The sequence below is a fragment of the Aotus nancymaae genome, unplaced genomic scaffold, assembly GCF_030222135.1.
Source record: "Aotus nancymaae isolate 86718 unplaced genomic scaffold, 86718_ANA_hifiasm-v0.15.2.pri h1tg000008l, whole genome shotgun sequence".
NCBI lineage: Eukaryota > Metazoa > Chordata > Mammalia > Primates > Aotidae > Aotus > Aotus nancymaae.
The window spans coordinates 27160243-27183882 of record NW_026988419.1 but is presented as its reverse complement, the minus strand read 5'-3'; the positions used below and the strand labels follow the sequence as shown (position 1 = coordinate 27183882).

At 44.1% G+C, this 23640-nt stretch overlaps 3 protein-coding genes and 2 non-coding genes across 6 annotated transcripts in view; 3 read left to right on the top strand and 2 right to left on the bottom strand.

The window, feature by feature from the left end:
* NDUFS1 (NADH:ubiquinone oxidoreductase core subunit S1) overlaps window positions 1-1415 on the bottom strand; it is a 41685-nt gene extending 40270 nt beyond the window's left edge. The window contains exon 1 of the mRNA XM_064373112.1: window positions 1269-1415. The gene's annotated coding sequence lies outside the window, so the exon portion shown is untranslated. The remainder of the gene's footprint in view (window positions 1-1268) is intronic.
* Window positions 1416-1538: 123 nt separating this feature from the next.
* EEF1B2 (eukaryotic translation elongation factor 1 beta 2) lies at window positions 1539-4831 on the top strand. The gene is made up of 7 exons (XM_021667226.2): window positions 1539-1613; window positions 1887-1988; window positions 2494-2616; window positions 3249-3375; window positions 3941-4007; window positions 4391-4516; window positions 4632-4831. The coding sequence occupies exons 2-7, from the start codon at window positions 1909-1911 to the stop codon at window positions 4784-4786; spliced, it is 678 nt and encodes a 225-aa protein (XP_021522901.2). The 5' UTR covers window positions 1539-1613; window positions 1887-1908; the 3' UTR covers window positions 4787-4831.
* On the top strand, window positions 3777-3855 carry LOC135273734 (small nucleolar RNA SNORD51). The gene has a single exon (XR_010341544.1). It is a non-coding gene; the product is annotated as a small nucleolar RNA SNORD51 (small nucleolar RNA).
* LOC135273737 (small nucleolar RNA SNORA41) lies at window positions 4130-4263 on the top strand. The gene has a single exon (XR_010341547.1). It is a non-coding gene; the product is annotated as a small nucleolar RNA SNORA41 (small nucleolar RNA).
* An 8761-nt stretch (window positions 4832-13592) lies between the features above and the next one.
* Window positions 13593-23640, bottom strand: part of CMKLR2 (chemerin chemokine-like receptor 2) — a 49472-nt gene continuing 39424 nt past the window's right edge. For both annotated transcript variants that reach the window (XM_064372825.1, XM_064372826.1), the window contains exon 3: window positions 13593-15527. In XM_064372825.1, coding sequence (XP_064228895.1) covers window positions 14432-15499 — 1068 coding nt within the window. In that variant the 5' untranslated portion in view covers window positions 15500-15527 and the 3' untranslated portion in view covers window positions 13593-14431. The remainder of the gene's footprint in view (window positions 15528-23640) is intronic.

Sequence of the window (23640 nt, the reverse complement as noted above, 5' to 3'; positions counted from 1 at the left end):
CCAAGTAGCAACAGAAATAACTGTCTCTTTAGATGGAAAAATGCTAATGACCAATCATTTCTAATACTAGACTGGATACCTTTCCGTATAGGGACCATACTATTCCACGTTCTCCAACATGGATCCTGCATCCATCCAAGGTACTACCCTATCCCAATCCATCATCACTCCTTGCCTGGAGTATTTCAATAGCTTCTTAACAGGTCACCAGACTTTCACACCGTTCCCACACAGCCCCTCCCCTCTCGCCACCGGCTGTAACCTCAGACTGAAATGCTCTTCCCTCTGATCTTTCGGGCCACTCCTCATCCTTCACATCTTGGCTTAAAAACCTTTTCTCAAGGAGATTTTCATTGACCAGCCTATCTAACATTTCCTGACCATTCCCGAGTCATATCACCTATTTTATTCTTCTTTACGAACTCCTTTTTGGCTCGTAAACGTTCAATAACTGTTAAGTGAACTGAATCTCTAATTTCTGGTCGTAACTTGAACAGAGCACTTTCCAGGATTTAAACAGTGCAGGTGCTCTGGCAGCCTTAACTCGGTGAAAACAAGAGTATTCCGCAAAACAAAAATAACTGTTTACTTATCAAAAGTTACGGTTACACTTCTATACTGTCAATTCGTGTGTGAACAGAGTTGTGCCTGATTCAAGATCTTACAGTATAAGCATTAGATCTCAAGAACGTGTAAACAACGTTTTGTTATTCGCAATGCAACCCTGAGCTAACTTTTCAAAAGTCCTTTTTCTCAATTTCCCCGTCAGTGAAAGGAATAAAATGCTGTCCAACGTGGTCAATGGACAAAACAAACAAAGTCAACAGAGGCGTGAACGAAAACGCAACAGTGACTAAACAATCAGGCACTGTACCAGGTGTGTGGAAATCTGGGGGGACAGGCTCGGTCTTAAGGCTTAAGTCATCGGACACTAGTTCTCTCCTGGGGAACAAAACGTCCTCCACCTCTGAGAGGGGAATGTCCTGAATTTTCCCTGCAGAGGAAAGGTCGCCTGCAAGCGTGCATTCGGGCCAGCGTTCCCAAGGGTCCCCTGATCCTCCTCGTCCTTTCTGCTTCATCAGACCAGACTCCGTGGCTAAAAGCCCCCACCTGCCGGTTCTCAAGGGCTTCTGAGGTGGCGGAGCGGGAGGCGGCGCCCAGTCAAGGACAAGAGAAGAATAAGTCGCGTGGGCCAAAGGAAACAGTCCCGTCAAGAAATAAACCCCTGGCAGACGCATCTCACCCTTCCCATCCATGCAAAACCTCACCTTCTCCCCGGAGCCGCGAAGGCTGCTCTGCTAAACTGTCCGGACCACAACGACCCTTAGGAGACCGGGTCGCTTACTTAATATGGCGGCCTCAGCTAACTCTGTCAGCCGGTTCTGGAGAACGGAAAGCCCGGAGGGACTAGAATCCTCGCATTCGACAAGTCTGTCGGCAATTTCCGTCAGCCGACCAGAGGGCGGAGCGGAGGTCGGCCCAGCGGGGAGGCGGGAAGGACAGCTTGGACCCGCAGTTCCGCCGGAAGTGGCCTGTAACCCCCGAGGCCGAGCGTGTTTGGTCATCTCCGGCGCTTCAAGGGGCGGTTCCCGTTATCTTCCGGAGCCGTGGAGGTACGAATTTAAGACATGCCCATTTTGTTAATTTATTTCCAAACGCAACGAAGGGTCCAGGAACAATTTGTGGGCCGCTTAATTCAGGGCCCCCAATTCGTACGTGGAGAAGTGAGAATGCTAACGTACTTTGACCTTTAACCTTTGGTCGGGCGCAGTGGAGGGAAACGCCTCCGTCTCTATATAAGGAATTTTCCGGCCTCTCTGATCCCTTTTTTCTCTTTGAGCGCGGGGCTCTCTTGGCGTACGCTGTCTCTTTCTGCTGCTCCCCAGCTCTCGGATACTAGCAGACGTCATGGGTTTCGGAGACCTGAAAAGCCCCGCCGGCCTCCAGGTGCTCAACGATTACCTGGCGGACAAGAGCTACATCGAGGGGTGAGCGGACGGGCCGAGACGGGACCGTGGGGAGGCTTGCCGGGGCTGGGGCCACGTGGCGCAGCGTCGGCTGCCCCGGGAGGGAGGGAGGGAGGATGAGGGGTTGGCGCCCCCCCGTTGCCATCTCCCAAGGCCCGCGTGTGGTGCTAGCCCGGGCTCTGGGGAGCGGTTCACTAGCAGTAAAAGGTTGAAATGTGCTTTATTTACACTTAATTCAGCCAGGTGTCGCCGCGTCGCTGCCCAGTTAATAAAATGTTGGGCTGTAGATAGAGCAGTGCTAGAGATTGCAATCGTTGAGGTCTACTAAGTGGCAAGACATTTCTCAGGATAACGTGGCGACCCAAGCATGGTTTGATTTTTAAGGAGCTTATAAAAAATATATATATATATATTAAAGCACCCCTACCGGGGCTAGTGCTCACTAATTAATGTGATGCATACAGCATTATTTTCGCTGGCGTTTGTCTTTCAAAGATGTGTATGAACGTTTCTGTGTCATTGGCAGGTATGTGCCATCACAAGCAGATGTGGCAGTATTTGAAGCAGTGTCCGGCCCACCGCCTGCTGACTTGTGTCATGCCCTACGTTGGTATAATCACATCAAGTCTTATGAAAAGGAAAAGGCCAGGTAAAATCATCTTTGTGTCTAGCTGAGCAATAAGACTGCTCCCGAAGTTAATCAGGATGTTCACATGACAAAACTGGACCCAGGCTACTTTAGCTTTGTTGGGATATTGTAAGCTAAATTTTTCAGTAACCTTAGAGGGCCAAGAGACTGAAGTCCTCCATTTTTTCACAGAACAGGTAGAACATGGACAACAGCAATTCAGCTTTTCCCCACACTGCCCTGCCAATGTGCCTCGACCCTGACCTGGGAGGCCCACCTCTTGGGTGAGAGGGTGGCTCATTCATTCAGTCCTTGGCCATTCTTCTGAAACTGCCAACAAGGGTGGAAATTTGGGGAACTGGACTCCATTTCACTAAGAATGGAACTGAGCATACTTAATGAAATTTCAAACAGAAATGTGCATACTGAAAGAGTAAATCATAGCGAGTATTGAAAATACTGTCTCACATGGGACTAATGTTTGTTGGGTGACCAGTTGAACATATGACAGTGTTTACCTGGGAGTATGTGAAAGGGTAAATTATTGCAGAAGGGATCTAGTGATAAATAGTGATTGAAACAAGTTATTTTGTATTGTCTGGAAAAGGATGTTATATTAGCTCAGTAGTGGTTGAATTTAAATGTTTTTCAAGCCTGCCAGGAGTGAAGAAAGCTTTGGGCAAGTATGGTCCTGTGGATGTGGAAGACACTACAGGAAGTGGAGCTACAGATAGTAAAGATGATGATGACATTGATCTCTTCGGATCTGATGATGAGGAGGTATGGCATCTTCTATAAAGAATATATCGGCTGGGCGCAGTAGCTCACGCCTGTAATCCCAGCAATTTGGGAGGCTGAAGTGGGTGGGTCATGAGGTCAGGAGTTCAAGAACAGCCTGGCCAAGTTGGTGAAACCCCATCTCTACTAAAAATACAAAAAAAATTAGCCAGGTGTGGTGGCGGGCGCCTGTAATCCCATCTGAGGCAGAGAATTACTTGAACCCAGAAGGCGGAGGTTGCAAGGAGCTATGATCGTGTTCCAGCCTGGGCAACAGAGCGAGACTCCGTCTCAAAAAAAAAAAAAAAAAAAACACACATTGATCAGCAATTTATCATTGTGGATAAACCAAATTGCCTGGATTTGAATCTTGGTTTTGATTTTTATGCATTTCTCAATTCTGACTGGTTGCATGATGAATAAAATCAAATCACCATCTTTCGGCTGAGTTCGTGATGTATTTGCTTTTTTCTGATAAGGCCAGTCTTTTTTGTGATGACCCCACTGGCTTTAAGCAGGAACAACCGGCTTTCTGAAAAAATGGATTAATTTTTTTTTTTCTTTACAGGAAAGTGAAGAAGCAAAGAGGCTAAGGGAAGAACGTCTTGCACAATATGAATCAAAGAAAGCCAAAAGTAGGTCATTTGTTTTTAACTTCACTTCATAATAATGTAAGTAATGTTTTTCATAGTTGTCCTTGAAGTAATTTTCTTCACATTTCATGAATAGGTTAGTATTTTAAAACCTGTAGGGATTCTTCCACAGCTACTGGTCTGCAGCTGTTCTTGTGGTAGCAGTTGTGGCATTCCTCTGTGGGAAAGAAACTGTTAACACAATTAAACACCTCTTTCTTAGCAAAACAGAAAGTGGGCATATGTGTGACAGACACAAGATGTATCTGTAGTTTTGACTAACGAGATAGTCACTCTCAAAACAAATTGAGATGATTTGTTTGTGTCTTAGAGTAGGGTGAAAAAATGTAATTCATTATTTGAATAATGCCATTTATGTTTTTTAGAACCTGCACTTGTTGCCAAGTCTTCCATCTTACTGGATGTGAAACCTTGGGATGATGAGACAGATATGGCGAAATTAGAGGAGTGTGTCAGAAGCATTCAAGCAGACGGCTTAGTCTGGGGCTCATGTGAGTTTAGGCATTGCTTTTTTTTTTTTTATCTGACATCTGGAATTTTCATACAGCTTCAGTTCTTTCTCTACAAGACTTTTCTAACTAAGATTTTTCTTAATGCTCTTTTTAGCTAAACTAGTTCCGGTGGGATATGGAATTAAGAAACTTCAAATACAATGTGTAGTTGAAGATGATAAAGTTGGAACAGATATGCTGGAGGAGCAGATCACTGCTTTTGAGGACTATGTGCAGTCCATGGATGTGGCTGCTTTCAACAAGATCTAAAATCCATCCTGGATCATGGCATTTAAATAAAAGCTTGAAATATTACCTGTGGCTTTTGAGTATGTTACATAGAGGGGTGGTGTGTATATTCCTTTCATTTTGAGGGAAGGAATTAAATGAATATGTGATTCCTAAATAATAAAAATTTGGTTCAGCATTGTTAAAAAATGGTAGTGCAGGCTGGGTGTGGGGGTTTATGCCTGTAATCCCGGCACTTTGGGGAGGCTGAAGTGGGTGGGTTGATACCAGCCTGGGCAATATGGGGAGACCCTGACCCTACAAAAAATAGAAAACTTAGCTGAGCATGGTGGTGCACCCACCCCTATATTCCCAGCTATTTGGGAGCTTGAGGTGGGAGGATTGCTTGAGCCCAGGAGGTTGAAGTTGCAGTGAGGTGAGGTTGTGCCACTACTCCAGCCTGGGTGCCAGAGCAAGGCCCTGTCTCCAAAAAAATCGTAATGCAACTTTACCCACTTGTAATGTCCTTAGCAATGCCTGATGACGTGATTTATTGTAATCCAGCATCTTCGCATTGGGATCAGTTGTTGGCTGGAAAGCAATAATTGCAAATCTCACTTGAAGATGTGAGATATGTGACACCACTAGAAGACACAACCCAGAGGAGGGAGGGCTTCCCAGAATTTGGCATGAATTAAACAACTACTTAAAGTTTACAAATTTAAAATAATGACTCATGTTGTAAAGAAACCATCTTTTAAGTGTTGGAAATGTGATTTGGAGTAGCACTGTGTCCTAGGAGGGGATTATATAGGTAGCTGGTTTCCAGGCTTCCCAGATAAACTTGACTTTCCTGTGATGATTCATAGCTGCTTGATTGTGGGGGTGGAGTATTTTACTTGGATTTGGAAATCTGATTGGTCCTCATGCTGCGGGTAAATACTGGGATGAGGGTAGTATGTTGAGTAAAGTGATAAGCGTTGGAAACAGCTTCATTTTGACAGTGAATTTGGGGTCTGGCTAACGTTTGATAGGGCTTTTTTTTACAGTAGTTTTACAAAACTAGTGCTTGGGAATTGCTGATCTCAAATGATCAAAAATTTTTAGGTCAATTTTTTAATAGATCTAGACAGTGCTGGCCCAGTATAGTGGCTCACACCTGTAATCCCAGCAGTTTGGGAGGCTGAGGCGGGCGGATCACTTGAGATCAGGAGTTGAGAGACCAGCCTGGCCAACATGGTGAAACCCCGTCTCTACTAAAAATACAAAAATTAGCTGGGTGTGTTGGCAGGTGCCTGTAATCCCAGCTACTCTGGAGGCTGAGGCAGGAGAATTGCTTGAACCCAGGAAGTAGAGGTTGCAGTGAGCCAAGATTGCAGCCACTGTACTCTAGCCTGGGTGACAGGGCAAGACTGTCTTAAAAAAAAAAGAACTAGACAATGCTATTTCCTCTCAATCTAATATTATGTTGTAACTGCCTTGACTGTGGGAAACTGTATTATAAAGAGGATTTAACAGATAGATGCATTGAATAGTATCTCTAAGCAATGTTTATAGTCCAACCAACACAGCCTAAAAGTCATGGGAGGCCGGGTGCAGTGGCTCACACCTGTAATCCCAGCGCTTTGGGAGACTGAGGCTGGCAGACCACCTGAGATTGGGAGTTCGAGACCAGCCTGACCAACATGGTGAAACCCCATCTCTAGTAAAAATACAAAATTAGCCGGGTGTGGTGGCACATGCTTATAATCCCAGCTACTCAGGAGACTGAGGCAGGAGAATGGCTTGAACCTGGGAGGTGGAGGTTGCAGTGAGCCGAGATGGTGGCATTGCACTCCAGCCTGGCCATAAATAAACTTAACTGAATGGTAATAAAAATTCGCAATTATTCACATAGTAAAGGGGTTGAGTTCCAAATAGCTTGACCAAAATGTTAAGTATCAGCAGAAGTTTTCCTCTCAGTCTGATTTTATGTTGTGGCTGCCTTGACTGTGGGAAATTATAAAGAGGATTTTTTTAACAGATATATGCATCAAATAGTATCTCTAAGCAATGTTTATAGTCCAACACAGCCTGAAAGTCCTGGGAGACATTTTCAGGTTGTCATCATGAGAGCCAGTAGAGGGCAGCACTTCATTTTCTGGAAAAAACAAGAGCCTGAGAATTCTGAAAATGCCAAAAAAAAAAAAAAAAAAAAAAAAACCAAAACCACGAATAAACTTAAGTGATGGTAATAAAAATCTGCAATTATTCACATAGTAAAGGGGTTGAGTTCCAAATAGCTTGACCAAAATGTTAAGTATCAGCAGAAGTCAATGATGAAAAAACTAACGATTAATAATTTGTTTAGGCTGGGTGCGGTGGCTCACGCCTGTAATCTCAGTACTTTGGGAGGCCAAGGCGGGTGCATCACGAGGTTGAGTTCGAGACCAGCCTGGCCAACATGGTGAAACCTTGTCTCTACTAAAAGTACAAAAATTAGCCAGGCGTGGTGGCAGGCACCTATAATCCCAGCTACTCTGGAGGCTGAGGCAGGAGAATTGCTTGAACCCAGGAGGCAGAGGTTGCAGTGAGCTGGGATTGCACCACTGCACTCCAGCCTGGGCATCAAGAGTGAAGCTCCATCACAAAAAAAAACAAAACCGAAAACAACAACAGACCCAGCTAGTATATATATCAAGTATTTATAGAGCTAAAACACTGTTCTAAATGCTTTACCTGCATTAACTCATTTAATTTTTATAGTAACCTATCCCCATTTTCCAGATCGGGGAAACAGAGGTCTAGAACTTGGAATTAATTTAGCCAAGGTCACAGAACTAGAGTGTGTTTAAGTCATAACTCAAATCCAGCTATCCTGCCTCTGTGGCCCTGGGACTCACCGTCTATTTCAAAGTACTTCCTTTCATTGAGAGGGAGGCAACTCTGTCCATCAGTTCTATGCCCCAGTAGAAAGTATGCCTCACCTTCAGCCCCTCTGTTCTATAAACAGTCAGCCATCCTGTTCTTGGTCATTAGCTCTCTGGCGATCCCTTTTTCTCCCTCACCAATCTGATTCCAACCTCCAGGGAGGAGGCTTGGAGTCCCCAAGCCCGTATCCAAGCTTGGAGTTTTATGTTACTCTTTGGCTCTTTCCTCAAACTAAGAATTTGAAAAATTAACTGCTGTTTCTGCTGAGAAGTGCCTACACTGTTTGCTACTTTCCACTGGTAGATTCCTGTTATTCCTTGTGCAAGTCTAGGCCTTGGGCTTGTGATGGAAGGGGCTGATATGAAGACCTCTGATGTGCCTTGGAGACATTTTCCCCTTGTCTTGGTGACTAACATTCGGCTCCCCATTACTTATGCAAATTTCTGCAACTGGCTTGAATTTCTCCTCAGAAAATGGAATTTTCTTTTTTATCACATTGTCAGGCTGCAAATTTTCCAAACTTTCATGCTCTGCTTCCCTTATAAAACTGAATGCCTTTAACAGCACCCTAGTCACCTCTTGAATGCTTTGCTGCTTAGAAATTTATTCCACCAGATACCCTACCATGACTGGGTATCACAAGAACAGCACAAGAATGACCTGCTCCCATGATTCAATTACCTCCTGCCTGGTCCCTCCCACATGGAAATTCAAGATGAGATTTGAGTGGGGACACAGCCAAACCATATCATGGCAGAAGAAATTTCTAAGCAGCAAAGCATTCAAGGGGTGACTTGGGTGCTGTTAAATGCAGTTTTATAAGGGAAGCAGCGCATAAAAGTTTGGAAAATTTGCAGCCTGACAGGGTGACAGAAAAGATAATCTCATTTTCTGAGGATAAATCCAAGCTGGCTACAGAAATTTGCATAAGTAATGAGGAACTGAATGTTAATCACCAAGACAATGGAGAAAATATCTCCAGGATATGTCAGACACCTTTGCAGCAGCCCTTCCCATCGAAGGCCTAGAGGCCTAGGAGGAAAAAGTGGTTTCCTGGACTGGGCCCAGGGTCTCCATGCTGTGTGCAGCCTAGGGACTTGGAGCCTTGTGTCCCAGCCACTCCAGCCATGGCTGAAAGGGGACAAAGTAGAGCTCAGGTCATGGCTTCAGAGGGTTCAAGCCTCAAGCCTTGGCAGCTTCTACATGGTGTTGAGGCTGCAAGTGCACAGACATCAAGAATTGAAGTTTGAGAACCTCTGCCTAGATTTCAGATGTATGGAAAAGCCTGGATGCCCAGGTGGAAGGGCAGGGTCCTCATGGAGAACCTGTGCCAGGGCAGTGCAGAAAGGAAATGTGGGGTGGGAGCCCCCACACAGAGTTTCTACTGGGGCACTGCTTACTGGAGCTGTGAGAAAAGGGTTACCATCCTCTAGACCCCAGAATGGTAGATCCATTCCAGCTTACACCATGTGCCTGGAAAATATTCAGACAATGCCAGCCTGTGAAGGCAGCCAGGAGAGATCATACTACTTGACTTCAAATTTTTGTATTTTTAGTAGAGTCGGGGTTTCACCATGTTGGTCAGGCTGGCCTTGAATTCCCAACCTCAGGTAATCCACCTGCCTTGGCCTCCCAAAGTGCTGGGATTACAGGCGTGAGCCACCACACTCGGCCTGGACTATGTACTTTTGAGTTAATGCTGAAATGAGTTGAGACTTTAGGGGACTGTTGGGAAGGCATGATTGGGTTTAAAATGTGAGGACATGAGATTTGGGAGGGGCCAGGGGCGGAATGATATGGTTTGGCTGTGTCCCCACCAAAATCTCATCTTGAATTTCCATGTGTCGTGGGAGGGACCCAGTAGGAGGTCATTGAATCACAGGGCAGGACTTTCCTGTGCTATTCTTATGATAGCAAATAAGTCTCACAAGATCTGTGGTTTTAAAAAGGGGAGTTTCCCTGCACAAGCTCTCTTCTCTCGTCTGCCCCACGTGAGATGTCCCTTTCACCTTCCACTATGATTGTGAGGCCTCCCCAGGCAAGTGGAACTGTGAGTCCATTATACCTCCTTCCTTTGTAAATCATCCAGTCATGGGTATGTCTTTATCAGCAGCGTGAAAATGGACTACTACACACCAGATACCCTAACTCATCTCTCTCAAGTTCGAAGTTCCACAAATCTCCAGGGCAGGGGCAAAATGCCACTAGTCTCTGCTAAAACGTTATGAGTCACTCTTGCTCCAGTTCCCAATAAGTTCCTCGTCTCCATCTGAGACCACCTCAGCCTGGACCTTATTGTTCACATCACTATCAGCATTTTTGTCAAAGTCATTCAACAAGTCTCTAGGAAGTTCCAAACTTTCCCACATTTTCCTGTCTTCTTCTGAGCCCTCCAAACTGTTCCATCCTCTGCCTGTTACCCAGTTCTAAAGTTGCTTCCACATTTTCAGGTAACTTTTCAGCAGTGACCCACTCAACTGGTACCAATTTACTGTATTTGTCTGTTTTCCGCTGATGATAAAGACATACCTGAGACTGGCCATTTACAAAAGGAAGAGGTTTAGTTGGACTCTCAGTTCCACATAGCTGGGGAGGCCTCACAATCATAGTGGAGGTAAAGGAGGAGCAAGCCACGTCTTCTGTGGATGGTGGCAGGCAAAAAGACTGCTCCCTTCATAATTTTCAAAAGAAAATTGAGAAATTATAGAAATTGAAATATGTTTTTAAACTTGTAGTGAGTAGCAGAGTCAGATAAGACAAAGACTCCAGCAGGGACTGGGATAAGAGGAGGATCTTTGGGAAACCCCAAAGACAAGGATATAGATTTCCAGTGTTTCTTCACCTCCACAGTTGGATGCAATCTCTTTCTCTGAACAATTTGCAAACTTCTCCTTGGCTGTCTATAGTACTTATTATTTTCTACCTTATTTTAGGATTGTTTTTAATGCAGGTTTAATCTCACTTTCTAAACCCATTCCACTGTGAACAGGACTATACAAACCTACCACCAAAGTCTGAGGAAGCTGAGAGGCTAAAGAGGCTGACACAGCCAGTTTTTCAGAAAGAAACATTTCGGCTGGGCATGGTGGCTCACGCCTGTAATTCCAGCACTTTGGGAGGCTAAGGTGGGCAGATCATGAGGTCAGGAGTTCGAGACCAGTCTGACCAACATTATGAAACCATCTCAACTAAAAATACAAAAAATTAGCCGGGTGTGGTGGTGTGCGCCTGTAATCCCAATTACTTGGGAGGCTGAGGCAGGAGAATCGCATGAACCGGGGGGGCAGAGGTTGCAGTGAGCCAAGATTGCACCATTTCCCTCCAGACTGGGCAACAATGTGAGACTCTATCTCAAAAAAAAAAAGAAAAAAAGAAAGAAACATTTTATAGATACTTAAAATTTTATAGGAAGCTATATCTGTGTCCTTGGGTGAACCCAGGAGGCGGAGGTCGCAGTGAGCTGAGATTGTGCCATTGCACTCCAGCCTGGGTGACAGTGCGAGACTCCATCTCAAAAAAAAAAGAAACATTTCATAGAGACTTACCAAGAGAATGGTGGTAAGACAAGATGGTGGATCCCTGCACTGTTACCCACAAGACCCAGGGCTTATATACCTTAGGGAAAAAGCGATTTGGAAGTGATGTGTAGTCTAAAATGCAACCGATTTGCACCATGAAGGGGTCACTGATATAAAGGTATGCTTTATTGATCTTACACTGGTGTCTATATATATATAGGAATAGAAGGTGGAAATATATCAATAGGTCCATGCTTTTTCTGAAATCATTCTGAAAGTAGACTTGTCCACTTGCCATCTGAATGTCAGTGTTGTTTTCATATATACAGTTAGTTTTAATTTATACACATTTACATACCCATTTCCTTTTTTTAAAATTTCAAATTTTATTTTAGTTAGGGGAGTACATGTGCAGATTCGTTACATGGGAATATTGTGTGATGCTGAGGCTTGAAGTATGAATCCTGTCACCCTGGTAGTGAGCAAAATACCCAATAGTTTTGTTTGAGATGGAGTCTTGCTCTGTCACCCAAACTGGAGTGCAGTGGCATGATCTCAGCTCACTGCAACCTCTGCTTCCCGGGTTCAAGCAAGTCTCCTCCCTCAGCCTCCTGAGTAGCTGGGATTACAGGTGCACACCACCACACCCGGCTAATTTTTTGTATTTTTAGTAGAGACCGGGTTTCACTATATTGGTCAGGCTGGTCTTGAACTCCTGACCTCGTGATCCGCCTACCTCAGCCTCCCAAAGTGCTGGGATTACAAGCATGAGCCACCACACTCAGACTTTTTTTTTTCTTTTTTGAGACAGAGTTTCACTCTTGTTGCCCAGGCTAGAGTGCAATGGTGCGATCTTGGCTCACTGCAACCTCCACCTCCCGGGTTCAAGTGATTCTCCTACCTCAGCCTCCCGAGTACCTGAGATTACAGATGTGCCACCATGCACGGCTAATTTTTGTATTTTTAGTAGAGACGGGGTTTCACCATGTTGGCCACGCTGGTCTTGAGCTCCTGACCTCAGGTGATCTGCCTGCCTTGGCCTCCCAAAGTGCTGGGATAACAGGTGTGAGCCACCGTGCCCGGTCTTAGCTCCCACTTACAAGTGAGAACATGCAGTATTTGGTTTTCTGTTCCTGCATTAATTTGCTTAGGATAATGCCCTCCAGTTCCGTCCATGTTGCTGCAAAGGACACAATTTCATTCTTTTTTATGTCTGTGTAGTAGTCCATGGTGTATACGTACCACACTTTCTTTATTCAATCTACTATTGATAGGTACCTGATACCCAGAATTCTTGAAGAAGCATTTCTGTTTATAATGATATTGTAGAGGATTAAAGAGGAGTGCAATTTTTTTTTTTTTTTTTTTTTTAAGACGAGATTTCACCATGTTGGTCAGGCTGGTCTTGAACTCCCAACCTCAGGTGATCCACCTGCCTTGGCCTCCAAAGTTCTTGGATTACAGGTGTAAGCCACCACTCCCGGCCAAGTGCAATTTTTTTTTTTTGACATTCCTCCTGTTGAGAGTTGGGTATGTATGTCTTTTCCCCTTGAACCTGAGCTGGTCTATGTCTGCTTTGACAGTACTGTGAAAGTGATACTGTACCAGTGTCAATCATAGCCTTTAAGAGGACTAGAAATTTCCACGTTGGTCTCTTGGAGCCCTGCGTTGTCACATAAGAAGTCTGGCTACCCTGAAGTGTCATGCTGGGATAGCTGTGTTGAGAGGGGAGAGGGAGGGAGGGAAGGGATGTCTTAGGCAGCTGCCAGCTGTGATTTGCATCATCTAGTCCAGCTGAGGCTCCAGACATTGCAAAGCAGGGAGAGATGAATCTCCCTCCTGACGTCTTTGAATTCCTGACCCTCAGAATTGTGAAAATTATATCACAAGCATAAATTGTTTTAAACAATGAAGTTTGGGAGCAGTTTATTAAGCATCATTAGTTAGCTGTGTTTTTGGAGTGTGGTGATGGTTTCTGTGGACACTGCCCTGGGAACATGAGTCGTTGCATCCCCTCCTCTTTCATTTCCCATTGCAACCAATAAAGGCTGTTCCTACTATTAGAGAGAGAGAGAGAAATAAGAAAAAATCCCCCCAAATCATTAACTAGAACAGATGTTTTAAGATAACCAACTATTATTTTAATTCACAAATGTGTATACATAGATTACATAAAGAAATTGAGTACGCATGTTGCATTTAAAAATGTATCTAGTAGGTTATTTGTACAAAATTAAAATGAATTTAAGCAAACATTTTAACATTTTAAAAATTAATCATTGATTAATTGGTTGATTGAGATGGAGTTTTGCTCTTGTTGCCCAGGCTGGAGTGCAATGCTGCAATCTTGGCTCACCACAACCTCCGCCTCCTGGGTTCCAGTGATTCTCCTGCCTCAGCCTCCTGAGTAGCTGGAATCACAAGCACCCACCACCATGCCTGGCTAATTTTGTACTTTTAGTACAGACAGGGTTTCTCCATGTTGGTCAGGCTGGTCTCAGACTCCTGATCTCAGGTGATCCACCTGCCTTGGCCTCCCAAAGGGGATTACAGGTGTGAGCCACTGCACCTGGCCAATCACATATTTAATATTAAGACTTAAGTCTTTAGAAACATTATTATTTAAAAAATAACTGATACTGCTTTAACAGTGATTACTTCACCATGGTATAATTAGCAAGAATGATGCATTTTATTTAAGTTGCAGAAAATAATTATTCAGATCCTTCCTAAGTATTTTTAGCTTTTTTTTTTTTTTTTGAGACAGAGTCTCGCTTTGTCACCAGGCTGGAGTACAGTGGTGCAATCTCAGTTCACTGCAACCTCTGCCTCCTTGGGTCAAGTGATTCTCCTCCTCAGCCTTCCAAGCAGCTGGGATTATAGGTGCGTGCCACCACACCCAGCTAATTATCATATTTTAGTAGAGATGGGGTTTCACCATGTTGGCCAGGATGGTCTCGATCTCTTGTCCTTGTGGTCCGCCTGACTCGGCCTCCCAAAGTGCGGGGATTACAGGCATGAGCCACCACGCCCGGTGTATTTTTAGTTTTTAAAAAATTTTTATTGCCACATCACAAGAAGTCAAGAGGATCCTTCCGAAGTTTTATATCCACACAAAAATGTGATGCCTATATAGTGACCAAAAACAAAAACAATAAAAGTAGGGTCAGCTCTCTATCTCGGAAACAATTTTAATCTGAAAGCATTCATCAGAGGACCCATATGAAAGCCTTATACTGATTTGTGGAAAAGTAGTAACTTATTGGGCTGTTTCCAGGAGACAGAGATTCTTCGTTTCTGAGTTCCTGAGCTGTTCACTCACTGTGCCAGAGCAGCTGACTTCCCACAGGGTATACTTGAGTATCTCAGCAACCGAGGCCCGGAAGCGAGCTTGGAACTTTTTACTAATTAGGACGTAAAGGATGGGGTTCAAGCAACTATTGAGGAATGCCAAACCAGTGGAGAGGGGGATTCCAGCCTGCAGCACATAGTGGGAATAGCTATTGTGGTGAATGGTGAGCTCCCAAATACTAAACAGGTGATAGGGAGTCCAGCAAACTACAAAGGCCACAACCACAGCCAGAATTGTCCAGAAATGCTTACTGGAGATCAGGATGCTTCGCTTCTTCACTTTGAAGATGAGACACAAGTAGAAAATACTCATTGTTAGCAAAGGGAAGAGATAGCCAAAGATAAATTTCACCCAGGTCAGAACATGGTGTCTTATCAAAGTGAGGTCAGGATCATGCTTCTGAAAATTGTTATAGCAAAGAGTATGGTTACGGAACTCCACAGTTTCCCGGAAGTATAGGGCAGGACCACCAATTAGAGAAGCCAAAAGCCAGATGAATATAATGACAATCAGAGAGTTGTTGAAGGTTCGATGCCGATGACACAAGATGGGATGGATCAAGTGGATATAGTGGTCCAGGCTGATCACCGTCAGGAAGAAAACACTGGCAAACATGTTCAACTGGGCAATGAAGGAATTGGCTTTGCACAGCCAGATGCCAAAGGGCCAGTGGAAATTCATGGCCACATAGGAAATGTACAGGGGCAGGAAGAGAACAAAAATGAAATCCGCAATGGCTAGATTGAGAAACCACAGAGTAGTGACTGACTTCTTCCACTTGAACCCCATGAACCAAATGACAATGGCATTTCCTGGAATTCCCAGTACAAAAGCTAAACAATATAACACCAGGGAGACCCAGTGAACAACTCCCAGCTCGACTTTCTCCTCCAAATCAGACTCCAGAGTGTAATAGTCTAGTTCATAGGAATAGTTCTCAAATTCTTCAAATAATGTTTCCTCTGTATCTCCCATGACCTTTGTAAATGGAGAATGAAGAAATCTGTAGAAACGAATTTAAAAACAAAGAAAAAAATGTTAAAGAAAAATAAAATGTTAGTGAATAAGGAACATGAAGATAAAAATATTTCAGGTTATAGACCAGACATAGTAATTTTTTTTTTTTTTTTTTTTTTGAGATAGGGTCTCACTCTGTTGCCCAAGCTGGAGTGCAATGGCATGATTTTGGCTCACTGCAGCCTTGACCTCCTAGGCTCAAGTACCTCCTACCTCAGCCTCCCCAGTAACTAGAACTACAGGTGCTCACGACCATACCCAGACAATTTTAAACTTTTTTGTAGAGATGAGGACTCACTATATTGCTCAGGCTGATCTCGAACTTCTGGGCTCAAGTGATCCTCCTGCCTCAGCCTCCCAAGGTGTTGGGATTACAGGCATAAGCCACCATGCCCAGCCAACATAGTATATTTTTTGATGGGACTTTGTTTATACTCCATATGTTCAAGTCTTAGCGAGCCTCAGTTTTACTCGGCTTATCACTCTCCCAGCTATGAAAGTACATTTTTATAAAGTATTTAGTAATTGCTAAATTAAAATGAATGACTCTATAGTTAAAATTCTTCTGTTCATAATGCTTGTAGGGCTGACTAGAGAGAGTCTAACATTCAACAAGCATTTATTAGATTCCTACTATGCATTATTATTTTATGGCAGATGCATAAAAAAACAGATTAATACTTACACAGTGCTAACTTAAAAATCTGTATTTCAGCCAGGCACAGTGGCTCACACCTGTAATCCCAGTACTTTGGGAGGCTGAGGCAGGGAGATCACTTGAGACCAGCCTGGGAAATTCAGCAAAAACCCATCTCTACAAAAAAATTAGCCCAGTCTGGTGGCTCATACTGTAGTCTTAGCTACTCAGGAGGCTGAGGCAAGAGGACTGCATGAGCCCAGGAGTTTGTGGCTGCAGTGAGCAATGATCGAGCCACTGCACTTCAGCCTGGGCAGCAGAGCAGGACACCACCTCAAGATAAAAATTTTTCTGCAAAAATCTGGATTTGTTATTGCCCTGATTTTTTAAGCTCTAGACAAATAGTTCCAGTTACTTCCTAGACCCCTCCACCTGGATGTTACTGGAGATTTTGACCCAAGATTTTGCTTCTAAGGATGTTTTGAGTCCATGTTTATGAAACCAAACAGAGAAATCAGAATTATATCAATATGAATGGCTTCTCATCCCAAAGGTAGCTTTTGGAATAAACTTGATTATGGCCACTTAATTTCTATATTAATTTCCTATAGAATGCAATTAAGCTTTATTTAAATTTTTACCTTACTGAAATAATTCTTTTGTATAATAATTTATGACAAAGATTGGATTTTTTCTTTTTTTTTTTAGAGACAGAGTTTTGCTCTGTTGCCAAGGCTGGAGTGCATGGTGTGATCTCAGCTCACTGCAGCCTCTGCCTACTGGGCTCAAGCAATTCTCCTGCCTCAGTCTCCCAAGTAGTTGGGATTACAGATGCCTGCTACCACTCATGGCTGTTTGTTTTTTTTTTTTTTTTTTTTTTTTTTTTTTTTTTTGAGACGGAGTCTCGCTCTTGTTACCCAGGCTGGAGTGCAATGGCGCGATCTCGGCTCACCGCAACCTCCGCCTCCCGGGTTCAGGCAATTCTCCTGCCTCAGCCTCCTAAGTAGCTGGGATTACAGGCACGTGCCACCATGCCCAGCTAATTTTTTGTATTTTTAGTAGAGACGGGGTTTCACCATGTTGACCAGGATGGTCTCGATCTCTTGACCTCGTGATCCACCCGCCTCGGCCTCCCAAAGTGCTGGGATTACAGGCGTGAGCCACCGCGCCCGGCCATGGCTGTTTTTAGTAGAGACAGGGTTTCACTATGTTGGTCAGGCTGGTCTCAGATTCCTGATCTCAAGTGACCCACCTGCCTCGACTTCCCAAAGTGCTAGGATTACAGGTGTAAGCCACAGCACCTGGCCAAAGATTGGATTTATTAATCAGTTTCACTTTATTTTTGTCCATACCAAATTTTGTCTCTTATAATTTCTACCAAAGTAAGTTTTATTTTGTGCCTACCCACCTCCCTTTTTTCTCATCAAGTCCAGTTTTTCTGGGTTAAGAAGACTTGAATGTCAGTTTTTCAATCAGAATAAAAGTGTACTGTGTGCAACTCTGGCATCTTCCATTTTATTTTGTGCTATTTCTATCTGTAGTATTGAAGATTAAGTAGAAAAAATTAATAGTTATATTCATTTCATGGAGCTACAATCATACATGAGGCAAATACGTAAAATTTTATAAAGAGGTCAAAACAGCCTATGTTGCTCATGGGTTTCTCAAATTCAATTTGACTATCACTGAATTCATTCATCATCCTAGCTAAAACCTTCTGAGAAATTTGACAGGGCATAATTAAAAAACAAAAGCAATTTATTCACTTCCTCCCAGCCCTAGCCCAGTAATTTTTTGTTCTTCAGGATTCAATGCAAATGCCACCTTTCTTAGAAACATTTTCTGACTTACCTTTCTGCAGATAATTATAATTATTGTTATTAAAACAATTTATTACAAAATAATAGTAAGTGTTATTGAGAATTTACTAGATGCCAGACATGTATGATCTAATTTGGTCCTCATAAGCATCTTACAGATACCTGTAATCCCAGCTCTTTGGGAGGCTGAGGCAGGAGGATTGCTTGAGCCCAGGAGTTTGAGACAAGCCTGGGCAACAAAGTGAGACACTGTTTCTTAAAAGAAAAAAAAAATCTTACATTGTAGGTAAGTACAGCTGAGCCTTGAAAAACATGGGGGGTGCCTAGAGGTGCTGACCCCACACATAGTAAAAAAAATTCACATAAAACTTTTAATTATTATTATTTGAGACAGTCTCCCACTGTCACCCAGGCCAGAGTGCAATGGTGCAATCATAGCTGACTGCAGCTTCAAACTCCTAAGCTCAAGTGATTCTCTCACCTCAACTTCCCAAGTAGCTGGGACTACAGAAGTACACCACCATGCCTGGCTAATATTCTTATTTTCGTAGAGGTGGGATCTTGCTATGTTGCCCAGGCTGGTCTTGAACTCCTGGCCTTAAGGGATTCTCCTGCCTTAGCCTCCCAAAGTGCTGAAATTATGGGAGTAAGTCACTGTGCCCAGCCTATTATTATTATTATTGAGATGGAGTCTTGCTCTGTTGCCCAAGTTGGAGTGTAGTGGCACAATCTCGGCTCACTGCAATCTCCACCTCCGGGGTTCAAGTGATTCTCCTGCCTCAGCCTTCCTAGTAGCTGGGATTACAGGTACCCACCACCACACCTTGCCAATTTTTGTATTTTTAGTAGAGACAGGGTTTCACCTTGTTGACCAGGCTGGTCTTGAACTCCTGACCTCAGGTCATCTGCCCGCCTTAGCCTCCCGAAATGTTGAGATTTCAGGCGTGAGCCACAATGCCCGGGCTTATTATTGTTGAGACCAACTCTCTCACTCTGTTGCCAAGGCTGGAGTGCAGCGTTGCAATCTTGGCTCACTGCAACTTCTGCCTCCTAGGTTCAAGAGATTCTCCTCCCTCAGCCTCCCAAGTAGCTGGGACTACAGGCTTGCGCCACCACGCCTGGCTAATTTTTGTATTTTTAGTAGAGATGGGGATTCACCATGTTGGCCAGGCTGGTATTGATCTCCTGAGCTCAAGTAATCCACCCACTTCAGCCTCCCCAAAGGGCTGGAATTACAGGCGTGAGCCACCATGCCTGGCCCTATCATTTTTTTTAGAAACAGGTATCACTATGTTTCCCAGGCTAAACTCAAACTCCTGGGCCCAAGGTTCCTCCCACCTCAGACTCTTCAGTTGTTGAGACTACAGGAACATACCACCAAACTTATCTTGCATATAACTTTTGACTCCCCCAAAACTTAACTATTAATAGCCTTCTGTTGATCAGAAGCCTTAATGGCCGGGCGCGGTGGCTTACGCCTGTAATCCCAGCACTTTGGGAGGCCAAGGAGGGTGGATCACCAGAGGTTGGGAGTTTGAGACCAGTCTGACCAACATGGAGAAAACCCATCTCTACTAAAAATACAAAATTAACCGGGCATGGTGGTGCATGCCTGTAATCCCACCTATTCGGGAGGCTGAGGCAGAAGAATTGCTTGAATCTGGGAAACAGGGGTTGCTGTGAGCCGAGATCATGCCATTGCACTCCAGCCTGGGCATCAAGAGCAAAACTCCATCTCAAAAAAAAAAAAGCCTTACTAATGACATAAAGTGTCAACACATATTTTGTAGGTTTTATATACTGTATTTTTGCAATAAAGTAAGCTAGAGAAAAGAAAATGTTATTAGGAAATCAAAAGGGGCTGAGAGCAATGGCTCACACCTATAATCCCAGCACTTTGGGAGGCCAAGGTGGGTAAATCACCTAAGGTCAGGAGTTCGAGACCAGCCTGACCAACATAATGAAACCCTGTCTCTATTAAAAATATGAAATTAGCCGAGTATGGTGGTGTATGCCTATAATCTCAACTGCTCAGGAGGCTGAGGCAGGAGGATTGCTTGAACCCGGGAGGTGGAGGTTATAGTGAGCTGAGATTGTACCACTGCACTCCAGCTTGGGCAACAAGAGTGAAACTTCAACTTAAAAAAAAAAAAAGGAAATCATAAGGAAGAAAAAAATGTATAAGTGGAAGTGGATCAACATATAGGGCTTCATCCTCATCATCTTCACAAGTAGGCTGAGGAGGAGGAAGAAGGTGGGTTGGTCTTGCTATCTTGGGGTGGTAGGGGCAGAGGAAGAAAATCTACGCAGAAGTGGATCTGCATAGTTGAAATCCATGTTGAGAGCTGGGCATGGTGGCTCACATCTGTCATCCTAGCACTTTGGGAGGCTGAGGTGGTTGGATCACGAGGTCAGGAGATCAAGACCATCCTGGCTAACACAGTGAAATCCCATCTCTACTAAAATACAAAAAAAAAAAAAAAAAATTATCTGGGCATCGTGGTGTACACCTGTAGCCAAGCTGCTCGGGAGGCTGAAGCAGGGCAATCGCTTGAACCCAGGAGGTGGAGATTGCAGTGAGCTGAGATCGTGCCACTGAACTCCAGCCTGGCGACCAAATGAGACTCCATCTCAAAAAAAAAAAAAAAAAAAAAGAAACCCATGTTGTTCAAGGGTCAACTGTACTATTATTGGACTCATTTATAAGAAACATTGAAGCTTACAGAAGCTTAGTAACTTACTCAAGATCAGGCAACCTGTGATTGCAGGGTCAGGATCTAAAGTCAGATTGGTTGGACCCATAGCCTGAACTCTTAACCACTACAGCATTCCCCTCTTCTGTCATACTTCTCTTATCACACTTAACACATTATGTTGTCATTAGTTTATTTTTAATTTCTCCCCTACTAGACTGTGAACTCTTTGAGAATAAGAACTGTCATTGCTGTACCCACAGTGCCTTGTACACCTTCATATATCACAGGTGATTAACAGATGCTTAATAAATGATTGACTCCCATTGCAAACCAAAGATAATTTTAAAATTTCAGGTGAGATTTTGTGAGTTCACCCCTAAGTCAGTGTCACTGCCAGACTCTCTCTAACCTTGACCCACAGTTCTATTACCAGGATCTTGACTTATTCCTCGACACCAAATCCCTTCCTTGGTGGGTCCTACTCCAGTGAGCAAGAATTGGCTCCTGACTTGCTGCCCTGTTCTTTCAGGCCTGGGATCTCACCCTGCTCTCTCACTCCTGGTGGCTGACTCTCCCCAGTGTCAGATCCTTTCCAGCTTAGCCTAAAACTTTCTGTCTTGGTTTTCTGCCTATGTCCTAGGTCGTCCTTACCTTCCTGGTGCCTATGATCTGTTCCTTTAGGTTATTAGCAATTCAGAAGCCACAGGACCCATTGGGTGATCTGAATCACCTTACAAAACCCTAAACGGAATCTCATTCCCCAAACAAAGATAAGCCCATGGGAGACCCACTAATAGCTTCTAGCCACTATCCTCTAACCCTTCCAATGTCATTACTGACCCTCCTGGGACAGTGTTATCATAACAGGGCCTGTTAAAGGCAACCATCTTCTTCAGCATTCTGTTTGAATGGGGTCGGCAGAGTGGGGAGTGTTGGAGGGTGGGATAGTGATATATTTACGTGTGTGGGTATGCCTCGAGGATGAGTGATCTATCTGAATAGTACACCTTTAAACAGAAAGCCCTGCACCAGAGAGGTTCCTAATCTTCCAGAAAGTAGATGAAAATATTAGACTAAAAGTGTAGTTCAGGCTTGGAGAAAGAGCTTCAGGAACAGCTGGTTGCTGCTCAGCTGAATCCTTTATGGGAAATAGGAGCTTAGGAATTCCCCTAAGATTTAGAGCAAATGTTTTTGTGTGATGATGATGGTGAGGAGGGGAGACAGAGTTGAGAAAAGAGAGAAAGCAGCGGGCACGGTGGCTTATGCCTGTAATCCCAGCACTTTGGGAGGCTGAGGAGGATGGATCACCTGAGGTTGGGAGTTCAAGACCAGCCTGACCAACACAGAGAAACCTCATTTTTACTAAAAATACAAAAATTAGCCAGGCGTGGTGGCACATGCCTGTAATCCCAGCTACTTGGGAGGCTGAGGCAGGAGAATCGCTTGAACCCGGGAGGTGGAGGTGGCGGGGAGCTGAGATCGCTCCATTGCACTCCAGCCTGGGCAACAAAGGTGAAACTTCGTCTCAAAAAAAAAAAAAGAGAGAGAGAAAATGCAGAACTTAGCCACTGTCCTACTGAGTCCTTGAGCAGACACAGTGAACTTTTGAGGGCATATTCTTGTTTACCTATTATACCTTGTTTGGCTATTGCTTTACAGTTTTCAGGTACTTCCAGATCTAAGTAAGTTTCCAGATCTCATTTAGACCCACCCAAATATCTAGAGACTAAATGTATTCATTTCCTAGGGCCACCATAACAAAGCACCAGAGACTGCTTGGCCTAAGATGACAGAAATGGTTTGTTTCACAGTCTGGAGGCTCAAAGTCTTAAATCAAGGTTGTTTCCTTCTGAGGACTGTCATGGAAAACCTGCTCCATGCCTCTTGGCCTTGCTGGTTTGCTGGCAAACTTGGACCTTCTTGTGGTTTGCTGGCAAACTTGGACCTTCCTTGGCTTGTCCATGTGTTACATTGATCTCTGTCTTCATTTTTACATGGCACTCTCCCTATGTGACTCTGTTTCTAAATTCCAACCCCTGCTTTTTTTTTAAGACGGAGTCTCACTCTTGTTGCCCAGGCTGGAGTGCAATGATGCTATCTTGGCTCACTGCAACCTCTGCCTCCTGGGTCCAAGTGATTCTCCTGCCTCAGCCTCCCGAGTACCTGGGACTATAGGCATGTGCCACCATGCCCAGCTAATTTTGTATTCTTAATAGAGACGGGGTTTCTCTATGTTGGTAAGGCTGGTCTCAAACTCCCGACCTCAGGTGATCCGTCTGCCTCAGCTTCCCAAACAACAGGGATTATAGGCATGAGCCACCACACCCAGTTAAATTTCCCCTTTATATAAAGACACCAGTCATTTTGGATTAGGGCCCACACTAATACCTCATTCTATTTTCTATTCTATTGCCTCCATAAAGACCCATTTCTTTTCTTTTCTTTTTGAGACAGGGTTTCACTCTTGTTGCCCAGACTGGAATGCAGTGGTGTGATCTCAGCTCACTGCAACCTCTGCCTCCCCGGTTCAAGCGATTCTTCTGCCTCAGCCTCTCGAGTAGCTGAGACTACAGGCATGTGCCACCATGCCCAGCTAATTTTTGTATTTTTAGTAGAGACGGGGTTTCACCACATTGGCCAGGCTTGCCTCAAACTCTTGACCTCGTGATCTGCCCACCTCAGCCTCCCAAAGTGCTGGGATTACAGGCATAATCTAAGCCACCGCACCTGGCCTAGACCCCATTTCAAATAAGGTCATAGTCTGAGGTAATGGGGGTTAGGACTCAACATATCTTTTTTTTGGTGGGGTAGGAGGGTTACCATCCAACTCATAGCACTAACCCAGTAGTGGCAACCATCATTTCTGAATCCCGATCACTCATTCATTCAGCCAATATTTGGTAAGTGCCCACATTGTTCAGGTACTATTCTAGCCGATTGAAATAC

Coding starts and splice junctions, on each gene's coding strand:
- EEF1B2 (XM_021667226.2), top strand. CDS start 1,909: ATGGGTTTCGGAGACCTGAAAAGCCCCGCCGGCCTCCAGGTGCTCAAC. Junction 1,989..2,493: donor GACAAGAGCTACATCGAGGG/GTGAGCGGACGG, acceptor TGTCATTGGCAG/GTATGTGCCATCACAAGCAG. Junction 4,517..4,631: donor CGGCTTAGTCTGGGGCTCAT/GTGAGTTTAGGC, acceptor TGCTCTTTTTAG/CTAAACTAGTTCCGGTGGGA.